The sequence below is a fragment of the Watersipora subatra genome, chromosome 2 (assembly GCF_963576615.1).
Source record: "Watersipora subatra chromosome 2, tzWatSuba1.1, whole genome shotgun sequence".
In the NCBI taxonomy this organism is placed as follows: Eukaryota; Metazoa; Bryozoa; class Gymnolaemata; order Cheilostomatida; family Watersiporidae; genus Watersipora; species Watersipora subatra.
In genome coordinates, this window is record NC_088709.1 from 10,608,595 (window position 1) to 10,631,937 (window position 23,343).

Sequence of the window (23,343 nt, forward strand, 5' to 3'; positions counted from 1 at the left end):
TTATAGCCTGTGGCGTAACAGTCATAAATATTTGGTGGGAAACCAAATATTTATTGCAGCGCTTCATTTAATTGTATGCAGTGTTGGTTATTTAATATATACCTATGTACACAGGCAATTAAAGCAACTCCTCCTCACAATGGATCTCTTGGCATCTACTACTCAAGTTTGCATGTGATTCACTCTATTTACATGAGTGACTGTAAGTCGATGATTCATATTTGATGCTAGCCAATAGCATTGTTTCTAGAACATCTATAATTATTAATAGACAAGTAATGAACTTCCTATTAGTAAATAATTATTGATTAATCTAGAGGGGAATACATGATAAAAAACAGTACTGCAACCTTCTGTTAGGCGATTAACTGCAAAAAAAATCATTTTTAGTGAGGATAGGTAGAAAGGAAATGTGGTAAAGAAAACTTGACCCGCTCAAGAAATACTCAAGAACACTTCTTTGTGAATTTATGTCACAAATATATTGTCTATTATTATCTGCGAAACTAAAATTATATTGTTTCTTTTTGTCACATCATGAAACATTAAAAAAAAGCAAACAACTCTTTGTTTACACTTTGTTACATTTTATGGCTTTTTCAAACATAAATGTGTTAATGTTAAAACCACATTTCTAAAAAACTTTTGCTTTGAAAATTTGGCAACTGGTCAAAAATTTTCTCGTCTTACCAATTTTTGCAATGTGACACGCAAATTCCTATTTGCGCATGTAGGTGCTATGAAATTAAAAAATGCCCAAAAACCTTTAAACTAGCTACTTTAGGGCCTAAATACTTAGGACAAGTACCTCATGATTATATTTGGTAATAAATAGAGTTTTCAATGTTTTTCCTGACCGTTCAACATATTCTGCTCAATAATTACTACAGTGTAGGCTCTGGCGAGCATTCAAATATATTCCATCAATTACGGAGCTTTCACTTTATAAGTTGTCTGCTCATGTTCTAATGATGGTATGAATGCTAGAGAAGCCAAATTATTATATTGCGTGTTATAATAAGTAATGTACTAGACACTCACATAAGCTCTCCGGATAATAATTATAAAGGTAATCATAACATTGATGTTAATAGTAATAGGGATACTGACAATAATGATAGTAGTTTTGAAAATGAAGGAAATATTGATATTAATGATTAAAAGAACAATAAAGCTACTATATTAACAAAAATAATACTGATGTTGATAATAATAGTACTATTCACGATAAAGACAATGAAAGTATAAGCAGTAAAAAATATAATAGTAGTACTTCTGGCGATAACGACAGTAAAGTTAACGATAATAATAAATTAATAATAGTACTGTAGCCTCAATTTCTCATGTTGGCTAAAATGCATAAAAAGATAATTCTTGCCCTAATGTTTTGCATTTAGTGATGTACCTTTGCAGGGCTTCTTAAAGATTTGCTAAAAAATTATTTTGTATTCATACTAGATCAAGGCTGCTCATGGTCTTTTTATGATGTTTTTTTCTCCCCCGTCAAATAAAAATATGAAAACAGGTTTTTATAATAAGATTTTATCGTAACATTAGCAAAACATTAATAGGAAATGCTGACACTTTTGACGCTAGTATGGTTAGCTGTTGTATCTAATAATAGAGTGTAAAATAAATTTACATGAAAATATAACAAGATTATATGGATGATAGCATTCAGCTAAACTGTATGTCACCAAGACACTTCCTTTCCCATAGTAAAATATGTGGTTCCAATGAAAAACGCCCACAAAAAATCTCATATGTGGTTTTAAATAAAAAGGGAACAACTTCTTCAAACGTTGTTTGTCATATCAATATAATTGTTTACATGATATTTTAAACACTGCTATTAGTCTACACAGGTGGCACCAAGTAAATTACAACAGCATTTCATAAGAGATTTATTTGACTGATAGCGAACATAATTGCTCATCACTTGTTATTCAATGCCAGACAAAGTCCTTTCGTGTCGTCCGGTAATAAACACCTAGACAAGCACTTGAGTAGTTGTGTCAACTTTCTGACACATAAATGGTCAGGCAAAAGTGTAAGATTGATGACAGTTTACTTGAAGGATAGAATAGAAGAGGACTGCTAGTGTAGACTCAAGCGTAAAGGTGTGTAATAAACAATCGTTTCATAATTGAATCTATCTTTGCAAAACCTTTCTCGCTACATTTATTGTGATAAGTTTTTAACATATATTTGTACTTTATTATTAGAGCCTTCATATTGTCTATGAGTACTCCCTAGGGTATGTTGACAAAATACCTGAGGCTAGCTGGAGTTGTTGTATCAATCATCCTGGGTCAGTCGTGTTAAAGGATCCTTTCTATATTATTCAAGGATATTATGGTAAAAAAAGACTCTACTGGTCTCCAAAATATAACTCTCAGGATCTCATTAAATTTTGATTGCAAAAGAGGGAATGCTATGCAACAGAGTAAGCGTTATTAACTCTGTCTGTTATGAAACAAAATGGACAGTGATGAAAGATTATATAATACTTTATGGACAATTATGTTTACATAATATTGTATAATTATGTTATTATATCTTATTATATTATACTTTTATGTTATATTATTATTTTACATTATTATACATTATTATAATATTATATAATTATAATCATTATTATTATTATTATAATTATTTGTATAAACTCTCATTAACAGCTGACACCATTGGTAACAGAGAGTGGTATGATGCCTTTTATCCAGTCAAGTAGTCAGAGAAATTAAAAAACTAAATTAAAAATTTAAATTTAAATTAAAAACTTTTTTTAATTTAAATAAAAGTCATTATTAATTAAATTTGAAATTACACCAAAATTAGTAAAGTTTATCAGAAAGTATTGGTATTTTCTATAATTTGCGATGATTTTTGTTTGTTTGTGTTTGAAGTAATCTGACTGCCAACATGTTTTAAGATTGAAGTCAACCAAATTGCTCGCAATTAAAGTGTTAACAATGTTATGTGCAAAATGACATGACTAGTTGCTATTGTTGCGATAGTTGATATCAGACATTGCGTTCAAGTTGCAGCGTTATGTAACTTTCTTCTATGGCTCTATTCTGGCGGTCTATTTGCAACTATAGACATCATTCCATTTTCGCTTGACCTGAGCAGTTTAATCTGACCAAGTTTTGTCGGTTTTAATTTTGAAACATCCTGGCTGTCAGATTGCCTCAAACATAAAAAACAATTGCAAGTGATAGAAAAATATCGGTACTTTCTGATGGAATCTACTAAATTTTTTGCAAGTTTATCTTTAATGCTATCCATGTGTTAATTCATTGTTTGACAGTGTCCAGTCATTACTGAAACACTGCACATGTCACTTTGATACCGAAACACTTAAGATGCTATAATATCACTGACCTTTGACTTTTGTGAAATAACCCGATCTAGATGGAAAAAATGTAAAATATGTAAATTTCACAGATGCATTTGACAAAGGAATAATTATCATTATAAAAGAGAATTCCTGGTAACCCAACTCTTTATTTAAAATGGCGTACCAGGTACATTTATACTGAAGGTATGTAAAATTATGATAAATAGTAAGTTATTGAGTTTGTAAGTTCCTACCTTATATTCCTTACTAAAAATGAAATGACTTCTTTTATTGTTTTGTTATAGATGTCAAGTACAACTCTATTTCGCTTTGCTTTCTTGTTCGGGTTGGCTGCAGTCTGCGTGGTTGGAGACTTCAACCCTGACTACAACAACTGCGCAGATGGTGTCTATGGTTCTGATCTTGTTGACTGCTTCAGATGCGCAACTCTCCACCCTTTCTCTATCGGATTCACCATTTACAAAAGATGCTGTCAAGGATTTCAAGGCTACCTGAATTATTGTTCTGAATTATTATCATAAGTGACCTTTGACCTCTGCTGTCACTAGCTGCCAATAGCCCTCACTGACTATATACTTTTACAGCACGGCGCATTGTCGGGCTTCACATAAAGTTTTTATAAAAAGCTAATGTATAAGTAATTATTCCTGTTCTAAGAGAGATGGTTTAGACTGAGTCAACTGTAACAAATCTGACTCCTTAGAGTTTTACAATATTATATTCATTGATTTCTATTGATTTTACTATGCTAAAACCATACAGTAACATGACTATGTAATAGAGATACTTGTGACTTTAATAATCATAAATACATGGTGTCTGTTACTTCTATTAGTCCGATGTCTCTGTCTATGTAGAGTATATTTTTTTTAGGCAGCCTTGTAAGAATAATAACAAATACAGAAGTGTTAAAGAGAAGACGTTAAGAAGCTGCTTTTAATCTTGGATCATTCTGGTAGTCAGATCACCTCAAACATCAAAAACAATCACAAATTGTAAAAAATGTCCAAATTTTCTGATTCAATTGATTTAAGTTCTGTGCAAGTTCATCTTTAAAAAGAAGATGTTAAGAAGCTATCTAAGAATTTGTTAAAGTTAATTAATTAAGATTAAAATTTAAACTAACTAAGTTAGACTAAAAGTCATTTACATCATTTATTAACTTTTGTCAGCTCAATTGCGGACAGCTCTTCAATATAACAACTCTCTGATAGCTTATCCAGATGATGCCTTGGTTCTTCCATGTAATATTAAAGTGCAAGTCAGGTAGCCCTGGTTCCAGATGATGCCTTGGTTCTTCCATGTAATATTAAAGTGCAAGTCAGGTAGCCCTGGTTCTTGTTTGACTACGTAGAATTTATACTGTGACTCAAGCTTTTATTAAATTGGCAACAAAAGCGAGAAAGATTGTGACTGTCTATGTAGAGAACATATTCTGTTCAGCATTTCTGGTAGATAGGAAACTCAAACAAGTTGCTTAAAAGGCTGCCAAATGGTTGCACCCTTTATAAATCTCTGTCAATGTTTGCGAAGTTAGTTTTACCTTTTTCATAAAAGAATTTTGAAAGACTATTTTCTAAAGATACAAAAGTCAAATTCCGTGTATGTGTTTGCTTGTATATGTGTGTGTGCGTGCGTGCGTCCGTGCGTGCGTGTGTTTTCTCCATAAAAACCAACTTCCCGAAAAGCAGAAATCATTTACAATTTTGCATGTATTTTTTTATACCCCCAGATTTTCAGTCAAAACAAATTGTGGAGTTATCATCCCTAATGGACATTAAAGTTAAACAAACATTTGTGTGAATGAAAGTCATGATATACACCATTCACACACTAGTCGTTTTATTAGTATACATGTATTAAAATATGAATTAAAAAGTTAAAAATATTCCGATTTAGAAAAAAATGTGTTTTGCTCGTTTGGACAATTCTTGGTAAAATAGGTGTATGTACTTCTAATTGATATCAGTCACTTAAGTAATGCTATATGCTTATGGGAAATGCTACCAATTTTTGTAGCCCACTTACATGTACCTAAAAATGATATAAAAATTGAATTTTTAAGTTTTTGGGGTTTTTTCATCAAATAAGTAGCATAAATGCCATATTTTGACAAAAATGACAAAAACCCATTTTTGAAAAAACTTTTGATTTTTATTCTGAATTGTGAAATTTTTGCAAAGGTTTGTTTATTTGTTTGTTATGTTTGTTTAAAATTTGCTAGAATAAAAGATAAACATTGACAATTATTCAAAATAGATTTTTTCCAGGCCAAACTGGGTATGTCTGCTTGTCTATATATATAAACCTCAGTGTTTGTTTATCATATGTTGATTTGTTGTCCACTTCCCACTGAAATTGAACTCGGCAATAACCGTTCTACAGACAGGTATGCTATCTACATTACCACACGGCCTAGTTGTGATGTTTGAAAATAACTAGCTAATAATAATAATAACTAGCACGCCTAACACGCCTAGCACGCCTAGCACGCCTAGCACGCCTAAGACGCCTAGCGCCTAGCGCGCCTAGCACGCCTAGCACGCCTAGCACGCCTAGCACGCCTAGCACGCCTAGCCCGTCTGGTTGATTGAGAGGTCCTGAAGCGTAATGATTTTCTACATCCAAATGTGCAATTATTCCAAGGCATTGCTAGCTGGCTGTCTGGCCTAATGGTAGTGGGCTTTTTTTAACTGTCTCCAAACATGCAGGTTGGATTCCTGTGAGGTCCAAATTTTTTCTAACATTGATGTGAGACAGATGGACACGGCTCTTACTGAAGTAAAGATTCAGACAAGCTTACATTTCTCACACTCATTGAGTAGAAAAACTTAATCATTGGCAACTACTTTGTCTGCCCTCTAAAACTTTTTTATTACTTTTGCAAAGCCGGGCATTTAGCTAATTCATATTTGGTTTGGCTGTTCCACAAAAAAAGGAGTTTCAGGCCACCATATGGTTACTAGTAGGTAGAAATAATGTTTTAGAAGCAAACCAAAAAATGTTTTTGGCTTCTGCTAATTTGTTGACAAAGCTAAAAACATTGTAGCTAACTGTAGTAACAAACAAGTATCAAATATGCTGAAGTATATAATAATTATAAGCAATTAATACCATATGACCATCTTTGTAAATAACAGCAAACAAGTTCAACCATAAGATCTCTTTCTGTTAGTAAATCCTAATTTGTCATTGTGCGTGTGTGTGTTTGGTGTGTGCTTGTTTTGGGTGTGGGGTGTGTCTGTGGTGTGTCTGTGGTGCGTGTTTGTGAGTGTATGGTGTGCGTGCGTGTTTGTGTTTGTGTGTGCGCGCGCATGCGTGTGTGCGGTTTGTGTAGTGTGCATGTTTGTGTGTGCGTGTATGTGAGAGTTTTTGGGTTTGTTTGTGTGTATGGCGTGTTTGCGTGTGTTTGCGTGTGTGTGTGTGTGTGTGTGTGTCTACATGTTTTTGGCCAATTTTGTCCAAACTCTACAGCTCTCTTCTTACCCTTTTGAGTCTGGTTCCTGAGAACCAGTCTCTTAAACACCCTTCTGATTAGAAACGCATGAGCCATTGCGTACATTAAGTATTATTGGTATCAATGAAGTGATTATAGATTGTCGTGATAAAAACTCGTTAGCAATTTGCATTAAGAATATCCCTGCTGCCGCTAGCTAGTTTTATGTTTACAAGTTTTAAGTTGTTCAAAAAGGCCTATAACTCCTTTATCAGAATCTTATATTGTCCATTTTGTCTTTTGCTGTTTTAAGCTGGTATCCCTTTGTATCTGAAAATGGATAAAGAAAAATTGGAACGATTACAAAACTTATGCTGCAGGGTTATGCTACCTGATATGGACAGCTATGACCAGCTTTTACTTCCCCTTAATGTTGAGGAGCTAATTGTGTTATTAAATATATGCAGTCTAAACACTCACCTTGCATCTCAAATCTGCCTGACCATCCATTACATTCTACTTTCCCAGGAAAACCACTACACCTTATACCAGACACCAGGACCTTATCAATACACATTATAAAAAAGCTTTATGCAAAAAGAGCTTTTTTTAAACCCGCCTGACTTACTTTACTAGTTTTTGTTTGTGTTTTGTTTTTGCTTTTTTGTCTCATGGCCTTATTTGCTCTAAATAGCATTGACCGATAAAAATAAAGTTTATATCTATCTATGAGAATACTGGTTCGGCCAAGCATCCACAAAGGTTTACCACAGAACAGAGAAAATTTTACAAAGCGATTTGTCCGCTCATGTTCTAAAGATGACTGGAATGCAAAAGAACTCAACTCGTGATATTGTGCTTTTTGCTTTGTATTTAGCTTTATTTCACATATATCAACTTAATTAAAGAAACTCTATGCTGTCTTGCTGATGCACCAAAGGAATACCATGAACTTTAAATAGTAGAACTAATTGGAAAACCTACCATCAAGGGCTGACATCTGGATTAAAAATATCAGAAATGTTTGGGCCATGGATACAGAATGTAATAAGACCAGACTTCACCCCAACTATTATACTCGCAACTATATGAGGACCAAAAAAAATCAAAAAGGGTCTAGATTTTGTTATAAAGATGCAGATATGAGGAGTCTGTAATAAATTCAGATCAATGCAAACTCATGGCAGACTAGCAACCTAGCTAGCTAGAGATCTGTTATTATACATATGTTACTGTCAATATGTTATTATCAATACGTTATTATCAATACGTTATTATCAATAAGTTATTATCAATGCTATAATCAATGCTATCATGTGCAAGACAAAACCATAGACAATCTTAGTCACCTTGGCTGACTGCAAGAAAGAGATCAAAATGCTAACCGAGAAAGTTTTTAGCACAGTCTAGTACTTTTATATTATATACACCAGCTTATAAATGTTTATTTTGCAGGAAATTATAACTTTTAAAATTAGAAAATATGAAACTCAAAATGTTTTATATTACATAAGCAAATCATAATTGGTACCTGCTGACACTTTGACAGCAGCAAAAAATGCTGTTGGCTTCGAAAACCAAAATTAATATGAATATGTGTAAGAGTATAAACACACTAGAAAACTTTCGTGAATGAAAGTGGTGAACTTATGTGTTTTTAGCTCAATCATCTCCCTGCTCATATTACCTGAATCTATATATGTAAATCTCAATTTTTGTTTTTTTTTGTTGGTCATTTGTTGGTCTGGCGTCTCTGTATCCAGTTACAGTGACTAAAGTCTAGCAATGAAAAACAGGCTTGCCACTAGAATGAAATTCCCGACATCCGAATTGCGAGTCTCAAAACAAGTGCAAGTAACCACAATGCTAAAGCATTCTTATTATTCTTAACTATCTTATCTGCATCTACCTACAACTATCTTATTTGTATCTACATCTACCTACAACTGTCTTATTTGTACCTTCAACTATCTTATCTGTATCTACATCTATCTACAACTATCTTATCTGTATCTACATCTATCTACAACTATCTTATCTGTATCTACATCTATCTACAACTATCTTGTCTGTATTTACATCTATATACAACTATCTTATCTGTATCTACATCTATCTTCAACTGGCTTATCTGTATCTACATCTATCTACAACTATCTTATCTGTATCTACATCTATATACAACTATCTTGTCTGTATCTACATCTATCTACAACTATCTTGTCTGTATCTACATCTATCTACAACTATCTTGTCTGTATTTACATCTATCTACAACTACCTTATCTGTATCTACATCTATCTACAACTATCTTGTCTGTATCTACATCTATCTACAACTATCTTATCGGTATCTACATCTATCTACAACTATCTTGTCTGTATCTAAATCTATCTACAACTATCTTATCTGTATCTAGCTCTATCTACAACTATCTTGTCTGTATCTAGCTCTATCTACAACTATCTTGTTTGTATCTACATCTAACTACAACTATCTTGTTCGTATCTACATCTATCTACGACTATCCTGTTCGTACCTACATCTATCTACAACTATCTTGTTTGTATCTGCATCTACCTACAACTATCTTGTCTGTATCTACACCTACCTACAACTATCCTATTTGTATCTACATCTACCTACAACTGTCTTATTTGTATCTGCATCTACTTACAACTATCTTGTCTGTATCTACACCTACCTACAACTATTCTATTTGTATCTACATCTACCTACAACTGTCTTATTTGTATCTACATCTATCTACAACTATCTTTTCTGTATCTACCTCTATCTACAACTATCTTGTTTGTATCTACATCTATCTACAACTATCTTGTTCGTATCTACATCTATCTACAACTATCTTGTTCGTACCTACATCTATCTACAACTATCTTGTTTGTATCTGCATTTACCTACAACTATCTTGTCTGTATCTACACCTACCTACAACTATTCTATTTGTATCTACATCTACCTACAACTGTCTTATTTGTATCTGCATCTACTTACAACTATCTTGTCTGCATCTACACCTACCTACACCTATCCTATTTGTATCTACATCTACCTACAACTGTCTTATTTGTATCTACATCTATCTACAACTATCTTTTCTGTATCTACCTCTATCTACAACTATCTTGTTTGTATCTACATCTATCTACAACTATCTTGTCTGTATTTACATCTATCTACAACTATCTTATCTGTATCTACATCTATCTACAACTATCTTGTCTGTATCTACATCTTTCTACAACTATCTTATCTGTATTTACATCTATCTACAACTATCTTATCTGTATGTACATCTATCTACAACTATCTTATCTGTATCTACATCTATCTTCGACTATCTTGTCTGTATCTACACCTACCTACAACTATCCTATTTGTATCTACATCTACCTACAACTGTCTTATTTGTATCTACATCTATCTACAACTATCTTATCTGTATCTACATCTATCTACAACTATCTTATCTGTATCTACATCTATCTACAACAATCTTGTTCGTACCTACATCTATCTACAACTATCTTGTTTGTATCTGCATCTACCTACAACTATCTTGTCTGTATCTACATCTACCTACAACTATCTTGTCTGTATCTACATCTATCTACAACTATCTTGTCTGTATCTAAATCTATCTTCAACTATCTTATCTGTATCTACATCTATCTACAACTATCTTGTTTGTATCTACATCTATCTACAACTATCTTATCTGTATCTACGTGTACATCTATCTTCAACTATCTTGTCTGTATCTACACCTACCTACAACTATCCTATTTGTATCTACATCTACCTACAACTGTCTTATTTGTATCTACATCTATCTACAACTATCTTATCTGTATCTACATCTATCTACAACTATTTTATCTGTATCTACATCTACCTACAACTATCTTGTCTGTATCTACATCTATGTACAACTGTCTTATTTGTATCTACATTTATCTACAACTATCTTTTCTGTATCTACCTCTATCTACAACTATCTTGTTTGTATCTACATCTATCTACAACTATCTTGTTCGTATCTACATCTATATACAACTATCTTGTTCGTACCTACATCTATCTACAACTATCTTATCTGTATCTACATCTACCTACAACTATCTTATCTGTATCTACATCTATCTACAACTATCTTATCTGTATCTACATCTATCTACAACTATCTTGTTTGTATCTACATCTATCTACAACTATCTTATCTGTATCTACGTGTACATCTATGTACAACTATCTTATCTGTATCTACATCTATCTACAACTATCTTATCTGTATCTACATCTATCTACAACTATCAAATATCTTGTCTGTATTCTTATTGTGACTGTACACACTAAGTATACATTATACTTTTAATTTAAAATTAATATTACCTGCTGCGTTTGTTTTTCTTTTGAAAGCTTTTTAAAAACCATTTCAAAATCTATAATTTGTTTTCAATTTGTAATTTTCAAATGTGCCGTTACCCTCCTATTTCTGGCTCTTCCTCAGTTCAATCGCTAAATCTGTAAAAGCTAAATACTTTTCACACGGGCAATTGTATTATCTCAAGTTGGAATTGTTCCTCCCTTTTCCCTTCGTTAGGTCAGACAAAGTCTCAGACAAAAACAGTCTGATATCTAATTTGTATGTTTGTACCTGTATCGAGAGGTACCAGCGTCATTGTAGTAAAATTTTTGGTGGATTGTCTCTGCTGCACTAGTAACCTTTTTAAACATACGCTTCTATTCACTCATTGTTATTGTTAATTCAACATATTCATGAATACTATTTTGTTTTCTCAGTTCGTATTGATGGTATTAGTTGCTAACTATTCCACATTTCAACAGCTTTCCAGTTGCTTTATTTTTTCTCTTATTTTGTTTTAACTGAACAAAAAACTTTTTTCATGGTATGAAGTTTATTACTTAAAATGGTAAATGTTGTATACGTTAAATAAAAATAAATTTTTTTATGCAAAAACTTTTTTATTTCCTGAGCATCGCCAGGCATTCAGTCAGGTAATCTTATATAAAAAAGCACACAAAAGTTGTTTGTTGTATTAAAGGAGACGATTTCTACAAGCAATGATTATGTCATATTAGTAAATTTGTTTACAGGGTATTTTACATTAATTATCTGTCTGGTGCCAAGCAGACTATAAAAACATTTCACAAATGATTTACTTACTGATAGCGAACTGGATCACTCATAACCTGTTATTAAATGCCATACTAACTCCTATTATTTTCATATAATGAACACTTAGAGAACCACCTGCAAAGTTGTGCCAACTCCCAGACACATAAAATGTCATGTAATCGAGTAAATAAGGACAGTTTATCTTAAGTTTTGGTTGAAGACAGAAGAAGGCTCCTGGTATAGACCGCAAGATGAAAGTGAGTAATGGCAAACCTTTTAATAACTGGTACATGCATTGTATTTTCAAACATTATCTATTTAATGCTTATCAGCACTCCACTACTGTTATATGTATGCGAAATCATTAAATTCATCAAAACCATTCAAACCATTAAAACAAGGTTTTTCGTTACATGCCAAAAACCAAATTAGAAGACAGAAAAGCGTTCTAGTTTTAAAATGTATTTGTACATTATAGTGGGCGCTTTTGAATTTTCTAGACATACCCTCCTAGTGTATGCAAAATATTGAAAAAATTTAATATGTTATCATTGAGGCTTGCGCAGACTCCTGCAGCCATGATCTCCTTCTAGTGTTTTATGATAAGTGATTTAAAAATAGTAATTAATCTATTTATTATGAAATTGTGAACAAAGTTATTTCTAACATTTACCAAATTGGTTAGTTTTGAGGCAAGTAATTTACTATTGTAACTGACAAGCTTTGATTAAGAGTACTGGTAATGTTTTTGGTCATACTTTGTTGATACATACACTTACCCATCATCAACAAGACCTCTAGAACTACGTTCTCTTCTATCTCCGTGTACCAAAATAATTATACAACTACCATCATTTTTAGTCAGGAGTCCATGCTACAACTTTGAGCGCAGTATTGGAACTCTATAGATATATACATATAGATACATTTGTATGTATATATATCACTTTAAGATTTATACAAATAGATATATACCAGCGGAATGTCTGGCGTTTCACACGTACTAAAATCAGCTTATAAGCAGTGATAGAAATACCACACTTATAAACTTAGTTTATAAACAATGCCACTTTCCATTAGCCTGGCACATTGCCAATGGATAATTTAAGTAAGTTCTTACTAATACATAAAACAACATTGCGCTGTAACGGAGAGCGGTAGATAGCGTATTTTCACCTACATAGCAACATATATCACCCAATGAATCTATGAAGCTCTTGTGGCTTAATTGGTATGGAATTGGTCTGGGGAACAGGGAGATCTGAGAACAAATCCTCTTCGATACGGCGTCTCGATTTTAACATTTAATGGGTATAGCTGGGCAAACTGAACTACAAATGGACTTTGAGATATATATGTATATATATTTTAAGTGTGTTTTTAGTAAGCTATATTCATTTAAAACTCAACGTTTATGTTATACGCCTGTCTTGTAGGTAAGAACTCCGAGAAAGTTACTTTTTCTTGCAGATCATAACCAGTAAATACACTAAAGTTGCTGTAGGTAATTATAATTACTAAAGTTAACATATTGTTACTGATTATTGTTACTGTTACTAATTTTTAGTATGTACATATATAAGATTTTGATGATTTTCATCAGGAGGTGTTTGCATTAGATAAGTACTATGGGTTTCACCACCACTCTATGTGATATTTTCACCTTATGATGCCAACACTGAAGCAAATTAAAACCATATAAATGTATACTAAATAATTTTTCATTGTAATTGTAGCAAAACAGATTTTAGTTTGCTATCACTTGCTAATTATTTCACATTTACATTTAAGCACCTTTACAGTTTTATTTTTCTACCTAATTTATATTAACAAAACAATTCTTTTATGGTACAAAATTTAAAAGCTATTTGTTTAAAAAAGCTTAAAACCTTTACAGTTGTTTTGCTTTTTTTCAATTCATTTGAGCTGCACAAAAAACTTTTTTCATTGTATGAAGTTTAAAAGTTAAAATGGTAAATGTTGTATATTGTAAAGGTTTCGTGCGCTGCCCTTTACTACCCCACCAACATAAGACTCAGTGTGAAGAGTATATACATGTATTCTGCTTTGTTCGTAAGTAGTTACAGTGAAAATCATGCAACAGTCAATGATACAGGCGTAGACAGCTCTGCCTCTCTACTGCAAATGTTCAGGCTTATGTAACGGGTAGCCCGCCTCTTGTTCCACTCGAATGGGCCTGGAGTCGGCTTGGCTCGGCTTATACATACAGTCTATCACAATATGTTAGATAATAATAAATATTTTGTCTAACGACTTTTTTATTACCTGAGCAATGCCGGGCATTCACCTAGTAATAAATATGGTATATTATTTTCGTAAGATATGTATATATATATATGGTATATACAACCCTAGTGTACTATCAAAATTAAAAATGCTAAAAAGACCTGTAAATGGGCTCATGGATTTAATAAATCTCTAAGATGACTCTCTTATGCTGTTCTCTTACAGATGCCCAGTAAGCTTCTGTTTGTCTCTGTTTTCTTGCTCGGGTTGGCAGCCATCTGTGTGGATGGAAACCCTACTCCTGAGGATGGTTGCGTGAAAGGAATGCTTGATGTTGTTGACTGCCGTGAATGCGCAGACCGCCACAGACCTAGATTCACCAGTTCTGCTATCTACAGTGGATGCTGTTTAGGAAACTCAATAGTTGTGGGCTATTGTTTAATTGTATTAGCATAAGTACCTCTGCTGTCACTTGCTGCCGATAGCTGTCTCTCGCTACATTCTTTGTGAGACTTTGTTTATGCATGTATTTTAAGATGGTGGGGAATCATAAAGTACTGCTCATGTTCTAATAAGGGGTGATGGTTTAGATCAAGTCAACAATAAACAATCTGATTTCTTAGTGTCACCTTCTCACATGTTTTGATGTCCTATATACTTTAAAGATGTAAAATATAACATGGCTATGTAATAGAGAAACTTGTGGCTTTCATAATCATAAATACATGATGTCTATTACTTCTATTAACCAGATGTCTCTGTCCATGTAGAGTATATATTCTGTTCAGGCCACCTTGTAAAATAGTAAAAGATCCAAAAGTGCTAAAAATGAACTTACGAAAAATTTTAGAAGATTTTATCAGAAAGTCTCAAAATTTTTCTATTATATGCGATTATTTTAATGTTTGACACGACGTACAATCTGATGGCCAAAATGTTTTAAGATTGAAATTGACATAAAAAAGTTTAAAAAGAAAAGTTAAAACGCAGTTAAAACACTCAGATCAAGCGTAAAGGCGAATATGGCGTCTACAGTTGCGAAAGGATCGACATAATAGAGATGGGTAACGCTGCAGGTTGAACGCATCGACCGATATTAGCTATCGCAATAGTTTCAACTAGCGACTTCATTTTGCACAAACAACATAAGCAGGTAACAAGTGCCTTTATCACTGTGTTTCTATGCTTCGAATAGGTTTGGAGTTGTCCACTGCTAACGAATCTGCACCCGATTGTTCCCACGATTTGTTGTTTTACTATAGATCTTTCGAAGATTCACATTGTATTCTTCAAAACAAAACCTGTTAAGGTTGACTCACTTTTGAGTCATTATGATTTTTCAATGACAACTAGTAGACAACTAGTTGCACTAAGAAGTATTTATTTCATCATCATCGAACGAGCAACCCATCCTTGGCATGTAAATATTCATGTAAAAGCAAAAATTTAAACAGTAGTAATAGTGAGTAGCAGTGATACGTTTATATAGCAGATACCTAAGTAGTTGTGTGCTGAAACTGGTTTACTTCCACTAGGGGAGAGTTTAGCCGAGTATTATCAATTTGAATCCATCAGCAGTAAGTGTTTCTATATCAAAGTACTGTCACAGCGAATACATTCGCACTAACTTAGCGACGTGAAATGGTATCAAATGCAATAAGATTTGAACGTTGCTATGATTTGGAGAGGGAGCAACTCCAAAGCTACTCGAAGCATGGAAAAGCAGTGAATAAAAACTTCTGAAAGTTCACAATTAGATCAAACTTTGGACAGTCTATTTGCAAAGACTGTCTAAAGACTGTATTGTTTCAATTGAATGTCCATTTGCAAAAGTAAACAGTTTGTAATTTGTCTGAGTTTTTGATTGGTCAGTGCTGCAGATTCATCCAGTAATGCAGAATGTAATTGATTATGTGATCTTTATACGATGGTTGTCATATTGACCTATCTAGTCAATATAAATGTTGAAATACAGACAAACTGTGTCAAAGTCATTATGTAATTCATAGTTTTTGTCGAAATTCTTTCTATATTTTGAATGCACACAATTTATATAAGGAACTAAATACAAGAACGCATATCAAGTATCAACTACAACAATTTGAGGAGAGATGTATATGCATTAGTGTAAGATAGTAAACATTCAAACTTTTATTTTATTTCTTTATGTCATTTTTTTGTGTGAGATGCAAAACATTCTTTGTATAAAAATTGTTGAGTACTATTCAATAAAAGTATATATATAAACAGCAGCACTAGATAATAACAGCATTAATACATGAATGAACAATTGTTTATTTTTACTGAGCAATATCCCTTGTTATTGTGTCTGTGCACGTGCGTTTGTATGTGTGGGTTTGTGTGGGGGTTTGTGTGTGGGTGGGTGTGTGGGCGTGTGTTTGGGCGTGTGTGTGGGTGGGTGTGTGGGCGTGTGTGTGTGGGCGTGTGTGTGCGTTTGTGTTCATGTGTGTGTGTCTGTTATTCTGATTAAACTCTATACATTTCCACATTTTTGCCCGATTGTATCCAAACTTCACACATATGTGAAAATATTTTAGTGACCTTCTACCAGGTTGATAAAAATATTTGGTTTTAAAACTCCACCTGGTTTCTGAGAACCAGTCTCCTAAACACCCACCTGTGGACTATTTGATTGAAAATCAAAGAAATCCTGAGCATCTCCTGGCTGGCTGCTATTGTCTGTTAATTTTATTATTGTATTTATTAAAGCAACAAATTGTAACTTTTGAGGAATTAGTACAAAGGAATGATGACTTTAGATTTATATTTACTATAACAATGATAGTAATACAATCAAACAGACACGGAATAGCGTCGCCACTTTACCATGATTAATATTAACATTACCATGTTTAGTTGGCTATTGAATCTGATGTCACAGCTTTTAAATACATGTATGGTGCTCAAACGCTGAAACACTTAATAAGTCAATTAATTAATTTTATAAGTTGTCTTTTATTGCTAGTAAATGTGTTTGTTTGTTTCTATTGTTGAATGTCATTTACGATTTGTGAGATTGATACTTATGCAGTCTGCCTTTGAGCATATCTACATCTATCGTCAACTATTTTATCTGTATCTACATCAATCTACAACTATCTTCTCTGTATTTACATCTATCTTCAACTGGCTTATCTGTACGTATATCTATCTACAACTATCTTCTCTGTATTTACATCTATCTACAACTATCTTATCTGTATCTTCATCTATCTACAACTATCTTGTCTATATCTATATTTATTTGCATCTATCACTAGATACATCTATCTTAAGCAGTCGTCTCTGTATCCACATCCGACTTTGATTTTCTCCATCCATCGCCAGGTCAATGATGCAGGAAGCAGCCTACACAATTCTTCAATCTGGCAAATAGTGATGCTGTTGATTTACCCGACCTTTCCCAACTGTCCGTAACAGAGCTCCACCTGGTTAACAAACTTGACAAGGTTATGCATATCATTTTCACGGACAGGTGTAAGAGATGATAACTTTGAATACACTTCCTTAACGCTCAGACTCACATTACAGTAACGGCTATCAAGGCGTTTCCACATTAACGTGTAGGCTTGAGGGTGGACGCTATTGATAGACTCGATACATTCATAAGCTTTCCCTTCAGACAGTGTTTTAACTCCCAGGTTCGTGCTGGATCAGAAAAAATTCCCCGAGCAGCAAACATGCGCCAAACCGATCTAAACTCCCCATACAATCTGCGATCCCTATTAAAGGTAGGTAATGGTGACTTGTTGAATTTGAATTAGGAACGATATCATGCGCTAGTTCGGATCTAGCGGTGTTCTCAGGGGATGACCTACGATGAAGGCCTTCATACATTATAGTTGTTATGGACAAATCACATTGTTCACTAGTAGCAGAAAATGATAATGGCAAAGCGGATGTTTTAGTGCGTCTTGTTACCAATTCAACCCCTCCGCTACCGCTAGCCTGAGTATAACCAGTCCCCTCCCTAGATTGAGTGATACCAGGCCTAATGGTGCTGTTTGCACTTGGTGGTATATCCTCGAGTTCAGAGGTAGAGGCAACATTTCTTGATGGGTTAGTGGTAGGTTGAAGTTGTGAGTGAGTGGTAGATCGTGACCCATTACTAGACAAAGAAGCAGGCTGAAACTGCACACTGTGCTGCACAGTTCGCATTGAGGGTTGCATGGATTGGACATGCATGCATTCTAGGTCTACTATAAGCTTATCTAGAGTTGATACATAACTAGATGAATCATCAAATGGGTAAGTATCAAAATTATTGCACAAATCGTTTAGAGTAGCAATATGAGTAGATGCCTGGTTAAAAGGGTCAGAGCTTTCAAGCAAGAGCTCAGCTTTTCTAATTGCAATCTTAATGTCACGTGAATAGAAATTGTATGACAATTTGTCATATTGAGCTATCGAGTCATTAAACAGTTGGTAACAAAAAGCTAAATAATCATCAAGCGAGAGACCAGAAACTGTTTGATGAGCGGTGAACAGCTCATCTGATAAGACAGCGTCAGCGTATTCACTGTGCAGGTCAATTAACTGATTGTAGGCATCTACTAGTTGTTCTTGCAGAGCCTCTAGTTCACTAATAGGAATGTTCTTACGTTTGAACTTGTTGGATATTGAAGTGAGTGCTGATCGGGCTCTGCTGCGTCTGGTCTTTAGTTCAATGATCATAGTCTCATCCATAGCCGAAGAAGAGGTGGTGGTGGTAGCTGTATTTTCTTCTTCGCCATCTATTGGCACTGTTCTAGTATCTGGTTTGGGACCTGTGGATGGTGACAATGAATAGGTGTTCTCGTAGGTTGAGATTAGATTCGTTTAATTGTGTCCTGTATACAGAAGAATGATGTGCACCAATGGAAAGAAAGTATACAGGTTGATGTGAAAAACAAAAGACAGGCAAATGCATTAGTTGAACTGAACATACATGTATGGTACCAACACTCACAATAGTTGAGAGATCCGATCCAAATACTAGTATAAATTGCCCCAGAAGGTGAGATATATTAGCTGTTGTGATGGACAACTAGCTGTTGCTGAAAAATAACAATTAAGTTAATTTTAGCACGTGTACTAAAACTCTTTAAAAAAGTTCAAAATTACATGTAGTCGAAAAAATAATTTTACTGTTAATGCTGGTGTTCTCACTCTCAAGTGATCCTCACAAACTAGCTAATGAACTTTGTTTGACTATAAACTGCTTATATTAGCTGAAGTGATAAATAATCTCACAGCTTTTGACGAAAAGCTTGGCTTGTTAGTTTTAGCAGAGATAGTGCTATTGCTTGTTGTAGCAAACCTGAAACAATATTCCCAAGAGAGACTGCAGACTGTAAGCAGTTTGTACGACCACACTGATAGTGTCCTCCTAGCTCGTTATCGAAAGTACATGAAAAATAACAACTTTGCAAAAAGCTGGTAGTGAAGTGATAATCAACAGCGACATGGTTGCTATGACATACTGTGATGCCTTCACAACTTCTACATCAACTTTAGTGGTTCCTTTTTTCCTCATTTGTCTTAGTTCTTTCAATACTTTTGAGAGAAGAATTATATTACCACTAACCAAACTTAACAAAAAAGTCATCATAATAGCTGTCAGCAGTGAGCTTTTAACGGTAAGAACTCTTGGCCATATCGTTCCCGCAAACAAGCAAGTCAGTATTGGTGATAGAAAAGAGATTGTTACGATGAGCAGCAATGTTACGAACCAGCTTACCAGAGTTAGCTTTCCAATATTGTTACAAATCTTTGAAGTCTCATAATCGTATGGTCTGCATACAGCGTAGTAGCTGTCAACACTTGCTAGCAAAAGTTGAACGTATCGGCAGTTTACCACTTCCACCAGTACTCCTTGTAGCAGGTTCCTTCATTTTAGTGTAGTTCCTAGACTATTCAGAGATTGAATAACACAAACAGCTTCCAACACAAGTACAATAGAATTAGTTATATCGGCTATAGACAGATAAACTAAAATCCAAAAGTAGTTTAACTTTCGCAGCTTCTCACATCTTGAGAGTATATATATATGCGTGAAATTAACGGCTATAGAAAAAATGTTGACTATTACGGACAGGATTGTATATACGATGTGATGTCCTTCAGCAAAACACAGTTCAATTTCTGATAAGTTGCTTAAAGACATAACGCGTTGCCTACGGATAATTTTTGTCTCCTAGCTGGCTGACTTCAGCTGATGTTGCCTACATGTAACTGTAACCTAACTTCAACGCAGCTGTATTATCTATTGATTACTAGCTCGTTGAAAAGATAATATGAAATGATACGAATAATAGACAAAAATTAATTAGGCTTCTAAGCCAAAACTTTCATCTGACTGATTTCTGCTTTGGCGAATCAATGTGATGAAATCGGCATAAAAATCATTATTATTACATAACAAAGTCAAGTAGTTATTGAAGTTATGTGCATGAATGTATTGAGATGAGAAACAAGCTCTAACAAATGTGAAACACTAATTAGTAAATACGTTGCCCAAAACAGTCACTAAAAGTGTGGCTACTCTGCTTGTGAATATACAGAGAACGTTTACGTTATGTGATTTTAAGTTTTACGAACAGTAAAATACATGTAATTTTTATAACCCGCCCCAAAATCTTCCTCAACTAGAGTTTTTAGTCCTTCAAACAAAAACAAAGCTTAAATTTCTAATTTAATGGCTTTACAGTAGCTGTGGTATTATTAGTTTGTATTTATGGCTTTTCTTTTCGCTTCCATTTGGTTTGTAGTTCATGATTACAATGATTTTACGTTAACTTAAGGGAGCGGACACTATCAATTTTTAACGGTTAATCAATTTTTCTTCATCTTTTCTACACAGCAAGGTCTATATCGTAAAGAAAAAATTGCATGTCTGAAATAAAGTGAGACAAAAATATATATTTACTATAATAGGAACAGTGTCTATCTTTATGCCGCCTGTCCAAAGCCAGGGTTAGAGACTAGGCTAGATCGCTTTCAAAGCGAATCTAACTTATGACATTCAGCTTGGCTGACTGTCACTCTAACACCAGCACCAATCAAATATTTTTAGGTATTTCTGAATAATTGTGCACATACTTATTCTCTGTGTGATATAATTGTGCAGCTACGTCTTATTCAACCTTTATCGGCATACATGATGATCTCCCATGGTACACTCGACTGCCAGGTACTAGGATATAGCTATATGGCGTTCTCTCTTTCAAGTGCGGTAAGAAAAATAATGATATTTTCAAGGCTAACTATGAGACTCTTGCTATTCAAATTGCCTTTGAGAACTCACACCGACTGAAGGCTTTACGTTATACTAAATTTTTTACGTAATAAAGAGCAAAAAGTACATAAATTCATTACGTTAATCGGAATTTATATAATAAGTTTACACTATTTGGTCATCTTAATAAGCTAAGCTTTTTTGGGAGTTGTAAATACCACGATTCACCCACTCTATTTGCTTGCTCTTTGATAATTTATAACGGTATTACATCTTCCACAGGTTTATATGCTTCTACAAATAAAATAGCTTAACAATGATTTGTTCTTGTTGTTTATTTCTTAATTGCTGGTGTATCTGACTCATTGTCGGAGATAGCAAAGACATTCTAGTCTAAATCGCTTTGTTATTATAAGGTGAAACATGTAATGTGAAAACAGTTTAGCACAAAGCACATCAATATTCTGTAAACACTGCCAAATAAGAACAGATGCCATCAATGTTCTCTAAAACTAACCAAAAGGAAAAGATGCCACCAATAATCACTAAAAAGTAACCAATAAGAACAGATGCCACCAATGTTTTCTAAAAACTAACCAATAAGAAAAGATGCCACCAATACTCTTTGAAAGCTAATCAAAAAACAAAAACCACAAAAGTTCTCTGAAAATTACTTATCTGAGAACATAAGTATTAGCTGCAGCTGCTACCATTCAAAGCTGTTTAAAATCAGTAAAGTCTCTGAACCCATTGTGTATACTTTATTCATCTCATCGAGAATGATATACAACTGAAAACCTAATTAAAAAATTATTAGAGATTCTAGGTTAGCTTAGCAATATTATTGCACAAAACAAACAAAACATGCTTTTGTGTAAATGGTTAGTGAGGCAGAAGGATGCTAAAGCTACAAAGCTGAGGTTCGATTGACTTTAAACAGCCATTTGTCATTACCGAGAAGTGTTGCTAGTCTTCGATTATACGGCATAAAAAAGTCATCAAGCAGTTTTAAAGTAGAGATCCAGACTGGATTTTTTTTACCATGATGAACAATTCCATTTTTATCACGAACCTTCATTCTATCTTGAAATTTGACTCCAAAATGATTCTCTGAGAGATCTATTGCAGTCTTTACCTGCAATAAAACGGCTGAGCGGTTGAAGGTTCTAGAATTTACTCAAAGTTTGAGAACACTAGCTTCTTTTGTAACAAGGCAAAACTTATAATCAGAATACAGTTGTGTAACAGAATACAGCCATAATATAGCCATAATTAGCATTATGAATAACTTCTGAAATGTACAATAAAAATAATGTCAACTTAATAAACCTGCACAGACATATGCCTTGTCGAAACACGCAAATGCTTGCATGCATACACACGCATGCACAGACACAAGCACGCACACACTCATGCGTGTACACACACCCACGTGTGTACACATGCGCATCTGTGCGTGTGCACCCATGTGTGCATGTGGGCACACACACATACGCACGCACACACACACACACACACACACACACGCACGCACACACGCACACATACGCACACACACGCATGCACACGCACGCACGCACACACACACACACACGCATGAGTATACATATATACGTATACTCATGTACACAATATTTTGCTATATATTTCTTTGCAGGCTCCTACTTTACTAACATAAATTTACAAACAAATACTGCATTACTACAATTTTATCTGTATGCAACCTTCTAGTCTATATGTAGGTGCATATGCCCTACCAACATACATGTGTACACATCCTTACATGAGCACCCAATGTTACCATGTACCTTTGACTCAATTGTGTGCAGAACATTTCATGGATACTCTATGTTGCCACGGAACTATGCACTTGTACTTAACCTGCAAATATATA

The 23,343-nt window shown here is 34.1% G+C and overlaps 1 protein-coding gene across 2 annotated transcripts in view; it reads right to left on the bottom strand.

Annotated features, from left to right (window-relative positions):
* Positions 1-23,343, bottom strand: part of LOC137388916 (uncharacterized) — a 111,491-nt gene that overhangs the window by 68,016 nt on the left and 20,132 nt on the right. The window contains exon 11 of one of the 2 annotated variants that reach the window (XR_010978044.1): positions 22,241-22,584. Coding sequence is in view for 1 of the 2 variants with exons in the window: in XM_068075414.1 (XP_067931515.1) it covers positions 22,357-22,584 (228 nt within the window). In the remaining variant the exon portion in view is untranslated. Of the gene's footprint in view, positions 1-22,026; positions 22,585-23,343 lie in introns of those variants that run through there. The other variant, XM_068075414.1, reaches the window with a different exon arrangement.